Source organism: Mesoplodon mirus (assembly GCF_964341445.2).
Source record: "Mesoplodon mirus genome assembly, chromosome: 10".
Classification (NCBI taxonomy): Eukaryota; Metazoa; Chordata; class Mammalia; order Artiodactyla; family Ziphiidae; genus Mesoplodon; species Mesoplodon mirus.
Window position 1 is genome coordinate 52692248 of NC_138986.1, and position 13713 is coordinate 52705960.

At 37.9% G+C, this 13713-nt stretch overlaps 1 protein-coding gene and 1 pseudogene across 6 annotated transcripts in view; one reads left to right on the top strand and one right to left on the bottom strand.

Moving 5' to 3' along the window:
* The window catches only part of ATG5 (autophagy related 5), a 122509-nt gene extending 116810 nt beyond the window's left edge, over positions 1-5699 (top strand). For 2 of the 5 annotated variants that reach the window (XM_082634005.1, XM_082634004.1), the window contains exon 8: positions 3461-5698. In XM_082634005.1, coding sequence (XP_082490131.1) covers positions 3461-3597 — 137 coding nt within the window. In that variant the 3' untranslated portion in view covers positions 3598-5698. Of the gene's footprint in view, positions 1-3460 lie in introns of all 5 variants that reach the window. The other 3 variants (XM_082634006.1, XM_082634008.1, XM_082634007.1) reach the window with 3 other exon arrangements.
* A 4280-nt stretch (positions 5700-9979) lies between these two features.
* Positions 9980-13508, bottom strand: LOC309811188 (small ribosomal subunit protein eS1-like; annotated as a pseudogene). The gene is made up of 2 exons: positions 13444-13508; positions 9980-11649 (listed from the first exon to the last, which is right to left on the bottom strand). The product of its transcript is annotated as a small ribosomal subunit protein eS1-like (transcript).
* Between the last annotated feature and the right edge of the window lie 205 nt (positions 13509-13713).

The following is a 13713-nucleotide window of genomic DNA, read 5'->3' on the forward strand; positions in this document are numbered from 1 at the left end:
TGCAAGGAAAGGCTAAAAACTATCCAAGTTAAAGGAGAGTATAGAGACCTGAAAATTAAATGCAGTGTGTGGTTCCTGGACTGGATCTTAGACTGGAGAAAAAAATAATTAGGATAGTTAATAACATGTGAAATTATTACATAATAGTATAATATCAATGTTAATGTTTTTTATTTTGATAACTGTACTATGGTTATATAAAAGAATATTTTTATTAGAAAGTATATACTGAAATATTTAACGGTAAAGGACTCTGTTTCTAATTTACTCTCAAATGATTCAGAAAGTAGTTATATATATACACAGAATGATAAAGCAAATGGGGTAAAAATGTAAACAGTTGATGACTCTGGGTGAAGAAGAATTCTTTGTGCTATCCTTGTAACTTTTCTCTAAGTTTGAAATTATATCCAAATCAAAAGTTACCCCCAAAAGTGCCCTGTATGTGAAAATTTCATATAGAATGAGTTCACTTGATAACTGTCTCAAACGTTTGCCTACTTTAAAGCATCAGACTAACGTTTTTAAAAATCTGAGTGGGTGGGATGTGGAGTACATATTTCTCCTGAGTCATTTACTTTGTAGTGACATATTTCTTATACCCAAGTATTAAGTTCTAGATTTCCATTTTGAAACACGAAGATATATTTACCAAAAACACGATTTACTTTAGTAGCAGTATCATCAAGTGTTTCCTTTCTGTTAGGGGAAAAAAAAATCTGCTAAATTTTTACTATTTAGTCTTGTTAGTTTTGATATTGCCAAAATGTCCAGTCATGCTTTGTTGTTATTTGTGGTAGCATCAGTTTTGGTGATGGCATATATACTTCTTGGCTTATTTGGAAACATTTTGACTTTTTGTTGTTTTAATACCCAAAACAGTCTTTATCGGTAGCGCTCATCTACATAGTAGTGGTAGTCATTAGAAACTATTTTCAAAACATTAATTTTGGTAGTGTGTTTTACCAGCAGCAAAATGATCCAAGCTCTGAAAACATTTATTGTCAGGCACCACGCTAGACACTGAGGATACAGTGATAAATATGAGAGAAGTTTCAGTTAATAGTTTCAAGGAAACTGCTCTCCCATTCTAAGAATCCTTCTGGTGAGAGTTACATCATCAGAGAAAGTCAGAAAACCAAAAAGATAAATATACACAGGTGAAATATTTGGACAAATGTAAGCAGTGACAAAATTATATATTTAAAATCTTAAACTGATGTGTTGAGGGATATGACAGTCTAGATCACTTGCTTAGTTGTCTGTGTTTAGCGACACGTTTATGTTCCGGATTAAAAGTGGCCCCAGGTTAAACCAGAGAATCAGGGCTGCCTATTCAGGTTTCTGATAACGGGATTTATTGGGTTTGTTTTACAAAGTGTTTGAATTGTGCTTATGTTCTCCAGCTTCTGCTGTACAGTTCTTAAACTGTCCCCTTGTGGAACAGGGTTAGCCTTTTGCCTTTCAGACACACAATGCGTCAGTGTGCCATATTGTATTTGCTCCCACATTTACATGCTGCTTCAGGCAGAGTATTTTGGATATTCAGCTCTATTTCATAGTATCCAAAGGTGACACTGCTTAAGGAAGAACTTTACAGATAAGGAACTTTGACTCTTACACCACTGCTCTTTCTTTTTTTTTTTTTTTGACTCAGTGCTAAGTAGGAGGAAGATTCTGAGACTATTAAGGTATTTCAAAGAAATATATAAGAATATAAAGAGAACTACAGTGAAAATGTTTTTAAATATTCTAAGAAAGATTTAATACAGTGAAACCTTGGCAGTCTAGAACTTACAAAGTATGAATCATTCCAGATAGCTGAGGGCTTAGCCATTTGAATATCAACATTTTAAAATCTTCTCGAAGTACTAATACTGTGCTTTCTATAGTATTCTGTATATAGCTTAATCTTTTAGTTATAGATGATTCACATCATTATGGAAACCAATCATTGTATTAATACTGTGATCACAACTGTGTAAAAAGTATGTATAGATGCAACAAAGATTGGTGGACAAATCAAAACAATGAGAAATTTTTTTTAAGTTAGTAGTATTATAAGGTGACATCTTTTTCCAAAATTGTTTTAAGCTATGACACAGTGATTCAGGGTTTTTTGGAGACATTTATTTGGTTATCTTTGGGGTTGATAATATGTTTGTTAGGTCTTTATTTTTGGCATTCTTTTAGCAATTCTCTAGTGGTTTTGTGTCCTCTCATTGTCAATCTGTTGACTGTCACTGCCCAGGACTGCACTGCCTCTAATAGGGAGTTTAAATATTTCTTTAAAAGGGTCTCTTGTTTCAGGTGCCAGCCAGGCCATTATCACCATACATCATCAGCCCATTTTGCCTAGACATTAGAGCACTAGGGATGCAAAAGTCATTTTGAACAGAGCAGAAAGGAAAAATAGGGTATTTCCCTCTCATACAGTTCCATGAAATCCCTGTTTCCTTGCTGTCTTCTGTGTCCAGGAAGCTGAGAGATTTAGATGTTGTAGACTGAAGAGACTAAAAGAGACAAACCAAGAATTGTGCTAAAGGAGTGATACAAAGTTTCTTGAAGGTTCTTTGTTTTGTTTTATTTTGTTTTCTGTTTTTAGAAAAAGAGTTTGGTTTTACTTTCTTTGTTTTTTCTGTAGCAACCAAGCATGCTTCCGTTTTCTTTAAAGATCGTCAGTATATCATACAAAAATCATAAAAGACACAAAACTAATCTTAAATTTAATTTGTAATAAAATTTGAACTTCAGAGAAGAGTGTGAATTTCAGCAGCCTTTTAATTAGCGAATGGGTGTTAACAAAAATCAATCAGGTTTCAGTACTCTGAAACAGAAATCCCTGAGTCAGACTCCCAGTTCCTTCTCATTAAAACTTTAACTCTTCCTCTAATAGTCTCTAAAATTTTCTCATACATATATGGACAGCTTTATTGAAAATTAACTTACAGCTCCCATCTGTGTTATTAAACATCTTCCTAAACACTGCTCTTATTCTTGATGACTTCTAGACACATTTCTGTTTTGTATGTTTTAAATATGTATTGACCTACTTCACCCGCCTGTCATTTTTAATAGCCGTATAGTACAGTTTTTAATGTGTAACTAAAATAAATTTTGGTCAGTGGGTACAATGGGCTGTTTTCTCCACTGTGGTTTCATTAACGTCAATCTTAGGTAAGCACAGTAATTAAGAAAGAATGAATACTTTCACATATAGCAACAGAATTTTTATCAGAATTCATTGTAACCCTCAGGTTTCTGTTTTGGGTGATACATATTGCAACATTTGAACTTTCTCCATGTCCACATTTCCTGCTCAGGAAACAGACCAGGTTTTTAACCTGTTAAAGCAGTAAAATCCATTTAATTCACTGAGGATTCTCAAAGGCAACAGATTATTTTTTCTTCAACTGTTTTGACTCTTATCGATTATTGTTGGATTTCTTTCTTGGAATAGATGGGGAAAAAAAGAATCAAGTGATGATTCATGGAATTGAACCAATGTTGGAAACACCTTTGCAGTGGCTGAGTGAACATCTGAGCTACCCGGATAATTTTCTTCATATTAGTATCATCCCGCAACCAACAGATTGAAGGATCAACCATTTGCTTGAACGGAATCACCCTTAAACAGGATTTACCAGAGCATGTCACCTTTCTGCTTCAATCAGGTTTGGTGGAGGCAACCTGACCAGAAACACTGCTACAAGCCAAACAGGAAAAAGATTCCATGTCAGATAAGGGCACTTGGGCTGGTCTTACTTTGCATCACCACTGCTTTCCTCCGCTGCCGTCATTAAACCTCAGCTGCGACATGAAAGACTTTACAGGACCACTGCAAGTCTTCTGTTTTCTTGTAAAATATAATGAAGCTGAAGCCTTTGGCCTAAGAAGAAAATGGAAATATGTGCCACTCAATTTGTATTTCTGATTAACAAATAAACAGGGGTATTTCCTAAGGTGACCATGGTTGAACTTTAGCTCAAGGGAGTGGAAACATTGGTTTAATTTTCTAGAGAATTAGACTTAAGAAAGTAAAAGAGAAATTCTGTTATCAATAACTTTCAGTAATTTTTTGTAAAAGATCAAATTACAGTAAACCCATCTTTCCTTAATGAAAATTTCCTATGTTTACAGTCTGTCTATCGGTATGCAATCTTGTAACTTTGATAATGAACAGTGAGAGATTTTTAAATAAAGCCTCTAAATATGTTTTGTCATTTAATAACATACAATTTTGTCACTTTTCCAGTACTTTCTGACTCACATACATTAGATCACTGTTTTTACTCTGTGTGTTACCTTTCAGACTGGTCATCATTGGCATGGAATGGGTGTAGGGCATAGGATAACTTGTCTCAGGAGCTGTCATAGAATTTCTTGCTGACGATTTTAAAATCTGTGTTATTTACACTAAAAGTATAAATAATGTTGCCATTTATCATTGCTGTTTTATCACTGTAAATCTGTCAAATCATAGTATCTTTAAGCATCTGTATAATTTTACATTTTTTTGGAAAAACTCATTCCTTTTCAAGCTAGTGTTTTTCATTGGCCTCAGGTCTAATGTTTCACGGTGGTCCCTGGTAGCCAATCTTTGAAGTTTAAAGATTACCGATCTCCAGACTGCAATAGCTTTTCCTTAACTTTACCAAAAATATTCAGAGGTTACTAGAGTTCTTATTCAAATAAGGAAATTTTTGCTGCACTTTATTACCACGCTGCTGGGATTCTACCAGCTGAACGTACTTGTGCATTACACTTTGTTTCTTGTGAGCTAGCTTGCTGTTCATATTGAATGTTGACCCATTTGAGTATGCTAAAAGACAGTATCATACCATAATGGTTTTAGATTCCAAAATAAAGATGAATGTTTTTCTCATAAAAAAAAATTGTACGAATGTGAAGTGAGATCCTGCTAGTGCTCACTGCTTCCTTTTTCCTTTTATGATTTTCACTAATCAGCAGCAGACTTATCCACAGAATGAGATAAAGTTAGTCAAAGATCAAATATTCTGGAATGGAAAGTATAAGCCTCAATCAAAAAGAAAAACATAGGGAACCAACATGATCAGAAAAAAATAGAAGCAAGTAGCAAATACTTGGCTAATGTCAATAAAATGAAAAGTGCCATTTTAGTAAGTCAGAAAAAATAGTAATATTTGAGTTACTTAAGGATTAAAAAACCCACTGACTTGTATTTTTTCAAAAGAGGTTGATCTGAATATGATTGTTCACATTAAAAGTGTTTATTCATCTATTCAGTTTGGGGATTTTCCCTCTTGATGTTTTGACAGACTGATGTGAGCTTCAGTGAGCAAAAGGATCAAAATGCCAGGAGTGCTAAGCTGTGAAGAAGATAAGTGTGGTAAGAGCAGTAAGCCATAGTAGTTTTCACAGACAAGACTAATGTATGGTCTCTGCAGTGGGCTCCAGTGAGCTACTGATCTTTACTTCCAGATTTGAAAGTAAGTTTTATCAAGCCATTTCCCATTTTTACCTACTTGTTCATTATTACACCAGCATCATAACTGTATTATTCTACTCTAGTCCCAGGTAAGTCAAGCTTCTGATACCCAGAGAAAGAATAAAAACAGAAATTAGTGCTGGCTTAAATATCTATTTTTGTTTCTTTTTATTTGAATATTTAAATTTAATGGTTTATTAAAAAATTAAATTAATTTTGTGTCTGTCTTTATTTCTAGAAGTTGAAAATGAAATTTACTATAAATCAAGCTACCTGTTGGGGAAATCATTAAAGTTTCCTTATTCTTAACACCTGTCATAAAAGTTTCTCAAAGAAATAAACGGTAGGAGGGTTAAAGGAGAACATATGAAAGAAAACTGGAGAGGACCATAAATCTCAATGTGCTTGTTTAACTCATCCTGGGCAGTGAGCATCCTAAGAAAATGAAAATGTGTTCTTAAGTTATTGGCATTGTTTAACTAGGAAGGAATAAATTCAGCCTAAATAAAGTAAATCATTGCTTGTCCTTCATAATGTTGTTTTTCACTTGGATGACCTAAGTTCATGGATAGAGTGAACTGACCAGGACTTTATGTACCTAAAGACCCAAAGTGGCTTGCTCACAGTGAAACCTGACCTACTAGTCTTCAGAGCATGGTGATGTTCAGAACACATTCCAGTCAGTCGGACGTGAATGCAGGATGGGCTGCTCCTATTATGTTTATTCCCCCATTCACTGGAAGCTAGGTGGGAATGGATGGTTTGCTAAGAAAACAATATACAAGATTTGATATTGAGTGACACTTTTAATGGTTATCTTTCTAGGATATGTTTATATTTTGTAGGCTATATGATGCTAACATTTTTTCTTTCAATTTTCAGAAATTTGGTTTACGTGGGTCATGCCAAAGAATGACAGTCTCATGTTTTATTTATCATACTGTTGATATTTAGGTCTGAGGTAAGTTGGGTTTCCTTTTAGATGTGCCAACACAGTTGAAATAGAAGTGTAGGATCTTGGGGTTTGATAGGAAAAAATCAAGTATGACAATATTTATAGTCCATTCCATTCATGGTCAATCACTGGGGTGGAATCAGTCAAAATACTTACCTGTCTCTTGAGTTCTGTCATCCACTTAAGTTTTTATAAATACAATCATCTCTTGGTCTGAAAGTATTAAAAATTACCGACACGGGTGTTGGAGAGAAGGGAGTCATGCCTCTTTTCAAGTAATTTGAGATTAAATGATTCTTTGTAATAAAAATTCATTTACCACATAGATTTATTTGTCAAATTTTCTCAAACATGAATTACAGATTTGATTCTCCACACTTATTGGCAAATGTAATACTACTGTGGAATCTAGTAGTCACAATATAGGAACCATAGAGTGAAAAAGCACTCTATTTTTAGATCCTTTAGGTGGTTCGTTAAGTATTTAAGTTTTTTAATATTTAACTATTCTTGTCAACTGACAATATGTTGGAATGATCACCAGTGAGATAAAGACTAATCTGAAGATTTAGAAATGTCAACATGTTTCAACATACTAATTGATTCTTCTGAAAGTGATGAATTTGGCTTTCCTTCTATAGCTTCCACACTCCCATATCACAAGAATAAATAAAGCAAAACCAGGCCTTTTCCTCTTTGTTTACCATGGTTCTTAGTAGAGGGTCTTGCACATAGTTGGTGCTTTGCAGCTATGTATAAAAAAGAAAAAAATTAACAGGATTATTTAATGATGCTTTAAAATCAATGTTATGTTTTCCTGTTAAAAATACCAGCTATAAAAATAGGAAGGACCTTGTTGTTTAGAAATCAATATACAAAGTGCAGTGAGTGCAGGTTTGCAGTACTGGTGAAGACTGGCTTACTCAAATTGGCTACTTTCAGCAGGAACCACTGTGGATCCGAACCTTGCGTCAGTCCACATTCATTTTAGCTGTAGCATAGACCACAGCACAGATCTTCTGTTTCAACATCACTCTAATTTAAGCAGCCCCTAAAGTTGGAGCTATTCTCATCAAGCATCTAGAGGTAGTTATTAATTCTGGCCTTTTCATAAATGAGTGGTTTGTGTCTTGCTTTTGCCTTTAGACCTTACTTCTGAAAATGTAATACATTTTTAGCAAGGGAAATGTGTTAGACCTGTGAGCAGGGTTCTTCAAACTGAGGTAGACTCTTAGGACCATGTTTATGAAAAGCTTTAAGAGAAATATTTGTCTTTCAGTCTTTGATATTCAGTGGAAGAGGTATCTGCTTCATGTATTATTTAGAAAATACTGATGAACTTTTCCTTCGTAATGTTTACTGTGGTTTATAATAAATATTTGTATGGTATTTGTTTCTCACACTGAGCATAAACTCCATAAGAGCAGAGACCAGGTCTGTGTGGCCCAGGATTGTATTCTCAGGACCTAGCACTGCAACACAGCGGACTGTACTACATACTTGTTGAATAAAAGGTTGGAAAAGTGTGTAGTACATCTCCCTTTTAGACTCCAAAGCATATTGATACATTAAAGACTTTGAGAAGTTCTAAGGTTAAGAGACCTATTTGATCTAGCATTTCCCAAATTTTCTTGATTATAGGATTTTTCCTCCAGTACCACATCATATTGAACTCTAGTTTGGGAAATACTACATTAAATCGTTATATCCTAATGACCTAGAGTTTAGAGCGTAAGGCTTATCCCTCTTTTTCTGACAACTCCATTTGAAAGTGTCTCTTAAGCTTATGACCCCTCCAAAAAATATCTCGAGTCTATTCATTCCATCCTCTAGATATGTTCCATTTTTGTCAGTATCATTCTTGAAATTCATTCACCAAGTGTATAATGAGTAATATATGCCAAGCTATGTGCAAGAAATACAAGAGGTTAGAATTTGTCATGGTAATGCTGGGTGGATAGTCTGGCTGCACAGCAGTGCCATAATTTGACGGCACATACAGAGTAAGATGTAGTAAAAGGGCTGGGAACCACAGGGTCTCTTTACAAGACTTCCATCCAAGTATAAAAACTAGGCAAATGGTCAATCCTTAGGTGTAAAAGTAAGCAGGAATCAGAAATGAATAATTGCTCTCAGGGAGCCTCCATAAAGGTAGGCAAAAGAGCCATGGAGCTGAAATGTGGCATTCCAGGAAAATAATTACTAGAGCTCCAAATGGAAAGGCCAAGCAGAGAGGCTGGCTGTATAGATGGGTGGTTTTCTGTGGCACTGGTACATGTGGCAGGCATTTCTTATCTCTAGGGAGACACTGTACTTGTTTGGGATGTGGTGACTGTATCTTTGTGCTGTCTAATGCACATTCTCCAAGTAAGCTATGTTGCTGAAAGCTTAACTCCATAATTTGGATGTTGATATTCTTGTTACTCCAAACTGTTGGGTTTTAGCTTTCTTTTACAGAGACAGTAACTCAGTGACCTGTTACCTGTATCTGATCTGTTGTGTGCAGGCCTAGGGAAAAATTTCGTGCCCTGACTACTAGCCTTTTTCTGCGTAGGCCATCTCAACTATGCCCCCCTAAAGAATTTGGTCATTCCTAAGTGCCAATATTTCAATAGTTCCTTTTGTCATGGTTTTGAAATTAATTATCATGTAATATGAAATGTCAACTTACCTGATGTCTCTGATGTTCCATAGTGATGCTAACATTCAAGTGTGACACAGAAAGTTACTGATGATACTGCTGACGTGTGAAGGTATCAACTGGAGCCAACTTTAGATGAGGGCTAGCCAGGTTGGGGCAGAGGTTGGGGAGGAATATAAATATAAGCAAATCAGGTAAAAGTTAAGTTACTTTTGGGTTGTACCATGCATGAAACATTTGAATAAAAAAATAGAAATGCCAGATAGGTTGTGATTAGCTGTAGTTCAACTCTAATTCGGATGCATGGTGGACACCTTTCATTCTAGGCAGAATGAATACCGTTCATTAGCCTTAGAGCATTTAGGATATCTTAGTAAAAACCAACTCTGATTGCTAATTCTGTGTTCTGCATATTCTCCCAGATCTTAAAGAATTCTACATGATTCATCTATTCAAACATTTGTTGAGCAAGTAGGGTAGTGGATATTCTGAGAGAAAAGACGTGGTCTCTGACCTTAAGGGACCTCTGTAAGAGGAGAGAAGACAGAAGTAACTACAACATAATAGTTGGATATTGCAATGAGAATGTACAAATAAACCACTGTGAGAAAAATGGAGCTGAGAGAATGATTTACTTTGAGCGAACTAGATGTTATCTTGCTTGACCTCTCAGAAGCATTTGACAGTTTATCACACCTTCATTCTTGAAACAATTTCTTCACTGGACACCACACCCTCCTGGTTTTCCTCCTACCTCAGCCCCTTTCTCAGTTGTCTTTGATGATTCTTTCGTTTCTTCACTCCTAAATGTTGCAGTACTCTAGGGCTCAGGCTTTGGTCCTCTTCTCTAGCTACACTCAAGTGTGTGAGCTCATCCTATGGCTTTTAACACCATATGTTTTCTGCAATATTAACTTCTCCTGAGTTCTAGACTTCTACCCAACCACTTACTTGACAAACATCTTAGATGTCTAATAGTTCAAATTTTATTGAGTCAAAGCAGAACTCTTGATTTTCTGCCCATACCTGTAGCTCTCTCTTTCCCATCCTAATAAATGCAACCCAGCCCCAAAGCCTAGTATCTTTTTATTTTAAATAAATTTATTTATTTTTGGCTGTGTTGGGTCTTCGTTGCTGCGTGCGGGCTTTCTCTAGTGGCAGCTAGCGGGGGCTACTCGTGGTGGCTTCTCGTTGCGGAGCATGGGTCCTAGGCGCGCAGGCTTCAATAGTTGTGGCTCGTGGGCTCTAGAGCGCAGGCTCAGTAGTTGTGGCGCATGGGCTTAGTTGCTCTGCAGCATGTGGGATCTTCATGGACCAGGGCTCGAACCTGTGTTCGCTGCATTGGCAGGTGGATTCTTTTCTTTTTTTTTTTTTTTTTTGCGGTACGCGGGCCTCTCACTGTTGTGGCCTCTCCCGTTGCAGAGCACAGGCTCCGGACGCGCAGGCTCAGCGGCCATGGCTCACAGGCCCAGCCGCTCCGCGGCATGTGGGATCTTCCTGGACCGGGGCACAAACCCGTGTCCCCTGCATCAGCAGGTGGACTCTCAACCACTGCGCCACCAGGGAAGCCCTGTAGTGAATTACTGATCGGTTATTTTTTTGAGGGATATACTGTTTGTTGATTCAAAGGGACTTCTCAATCTTTTCTACAAGTGTTTTTAGGGTATTAGTATGATTCATTATTAATGGTCTAGATATACTTTTTAAATGTTAACATTTAGCAAAGTAATGCTTTTTTTCCACGAATAAGATCTTTTATTTGTCATCATTAAAAGTGTAAATTTTAAGCAGATTCTTGTACTACTGGCTTATATCCATCAGCTCATTAGACTTTAGCACCTGTCTCATCCGCAGCAGCTTTTCCAGAACTACTACCTTCACCATGAAACTCCATGAGTTTTCCCAATTCAAACTTGGGCTTCTTCAGCATTTTTACTTTCCTAACAAAGACATCATAGAGTAGATAAGTAGACTGGCAAGCCTTTTCTATGTCTTTTCAATGCTGTCTGGAATCAATTTATTGATCACTTCTTTCAAGTCATTTGTCTTCACCTCTTGGGTCATGGTTTCCATCATCATCTTCCAGATTTGGCAGACCTGTTGGTGCTGGGCATAAGAGGTCTTCCGAATCTGATTGTTACATTTTTTTAGTAAAACCCACACAGAATAGACGAAGCAAATATCCATGGGTAGTCTTGACACCAATGTGAGCTTCAACCATGGTCTGCCATTTTTTGACCATGGAGCACATTTTGTCATGGGTAAGATCCATGCCATGGAAATCAGTCAGACAATTTTTTACCCTGAACATCTTCAGTAATTAGCTTGAATTTTCTAAATGCAACTTCATCACCCTGCAGATCAGCAAGGCTCACTTCAAAAACAGAATCCGTAAGGTCATCAGATGTGATTTTGATTTCTTGAGTTTTTGTGACTAGTGTTTTCCCAATATTTCTTATATTGACACATAGCTAGTGCTTTCACATCATACCAATCTTTTTTAGAAAATGAATCAACCACTTTCTTCTTGGCTCCCTTTTTGCCACTTTCGTAAGGTGCTTGTTCTTGCCAACCACTGTGGTGCTGCTCAGAGAGCCAAAAAGCCAACGTAATGCTTTTTAACAGAAAACTGCAATATAGTATAAGCATGCTGTTTACAAAATAACTATAGGACTTATTTTTTTAATTAATTCCTAGTTTTGAACGCATAAACTATGATGAATGTCTTCCTCTTTCAATCCCATCAGCATACTTCTGTCACTTCATGTAAAAGCTTATTTGAGATGATGTTAAAAGCCAGGACTAGCCAGATGGAATAGCCTGCCTGTCACCCGACGTGGGTCAGATCCCGCAGAAAGCAGAGGCTCAAAGATAATCAAGCATAGATCGGAAAAGGAGATTATTATAACCTGAAGACAAAATTCAAAATTTTCTTCCTCTGGAATCGTTTTTAAAAGTTTCTTTCGGGACTTCCCTGGTGGTCCAGTAGTTAAGAATCTGCCTTCCAATGCAGGGGACGTGGGTTTGATCCTTGGTCAGGGAACTAAGATCCCACATGCTGTGGGCAACTGAGCCCGCGCACCACAACTACTGAGCCTGCATGCTTTAGAGCCCGCACACCACAACTAGAGAGCCCACACGCCACAACTACTGAGCACGCGTGCTCTGGAGCCTGCGTGCCACAACTAGAGAGAAGCCTGCGTGCTGCAACGAAAGATCCCACATGCTGCAACGAAGATCCCGCATGCTGCAACTAAGATCTGACTCAGGCAAATAAATACATTAATTATTTTTTAAGTTTTTTTCATTTGTAATACTTTGTACACGTGCAAAATGCAAAAGGTTCCAAGCGTGTACGGTGAAAGTCGCCTCCCTCCCACGCTGTCTTCACAGAGCTCCCCTCTGTCAACCAGTGTCTTGTGTCTATTTCAGAAAACAGCTTTACTTTGTATGTTTAATATTTCATATTAATATATATAGTCTGCGCTATTCTTAATAGCTACATAATTGGATATGATTTTTCCATAATTTTCCCCAAATTTGAATTTTTCTTCATAAAGAAAGTTACATGCAAGTGAATATATTGAGCATTTAGGACCATTAAGGAGGAATGTCAGTAGATGCCTCCAGGGAAATTCAACATCCCTCTAAACTTGTTTCCTTATATTTGTAGAGACCGTATCAAAAACTTGAAGCCCCTGCTAACTCTCCATTCTTATAATTCTAGGAGCCCCTGCTGGGTTTAACAGGACGCTAGAACAGAGCAAAGAGGAGATGCCATTCACTCCTGCGTATCAGCAGACCTACCGGTTAATACCGTCAAGAAATGCTCCAGGGCTTCCCTGGTGGCGCAGTGGTTGGGAGTCCGCCTGCCGATGCAGGGGACATGGGTTCGTGCCCCGGTCCAGGAGGATCCCACGTGCCGCTGAGCGGCTGGGCCTGTGGGCCGTGGCCGCTGGGCCTGGGCGTCCGGAGTCTGTGCTCCGCGGCGGGAGAGGCCACGGCAGTGAGAGGCCCGCGTACTGCAAAAAAAAAGAAAGAAAGAAAGAAAGAAATGCTCCAAGGCACTTCCATGCCCGTGGGTGAACATTAGAACCATTCCAAACCAATGCTAACATCTGCATGCTTTCCAGAAGACCTCTGATGATGCAGAACAATCATCACCATGTATAAAATGCAAAGCCAATGGGCACCTGGGAGACCTCACATGACAGTAGTGGTTCTGGAGTTCAAGTGGAGTTCCAGCAGGACTTTGTCTGTTTATCTAGTCTCTCATCTATTCAGTACACATTTATGAACATTTACTGTGTTCCAGGCACAGTTCTGCTCCTAGGGGTATGAGAAGAGAGACAAAGTTCTTGCCTTCGGGGAACTTACATTCCAGTGGGGAATAGCTGGCTCCACCTCACCAAAGCCAGCCAGCCTTTGTCTTCCTTCCTCATTCTGGTCATTGCTTCCTCTCATTACCAGCTCCGCCCCACCCTTCCACCCCCACTCCCCACACGCCTACCCTCTCTAGTCAACCTGCAAACCTGCCTGCTCTGCTCTTCGTTTCATCACCCCGGATGCCTTGCCTGTGTATATGCATCTATTCATCTCCCATGTGTCTAAGTGTCTTCTTTGTGTCCAGCAGGGTTGGAAGCTCAT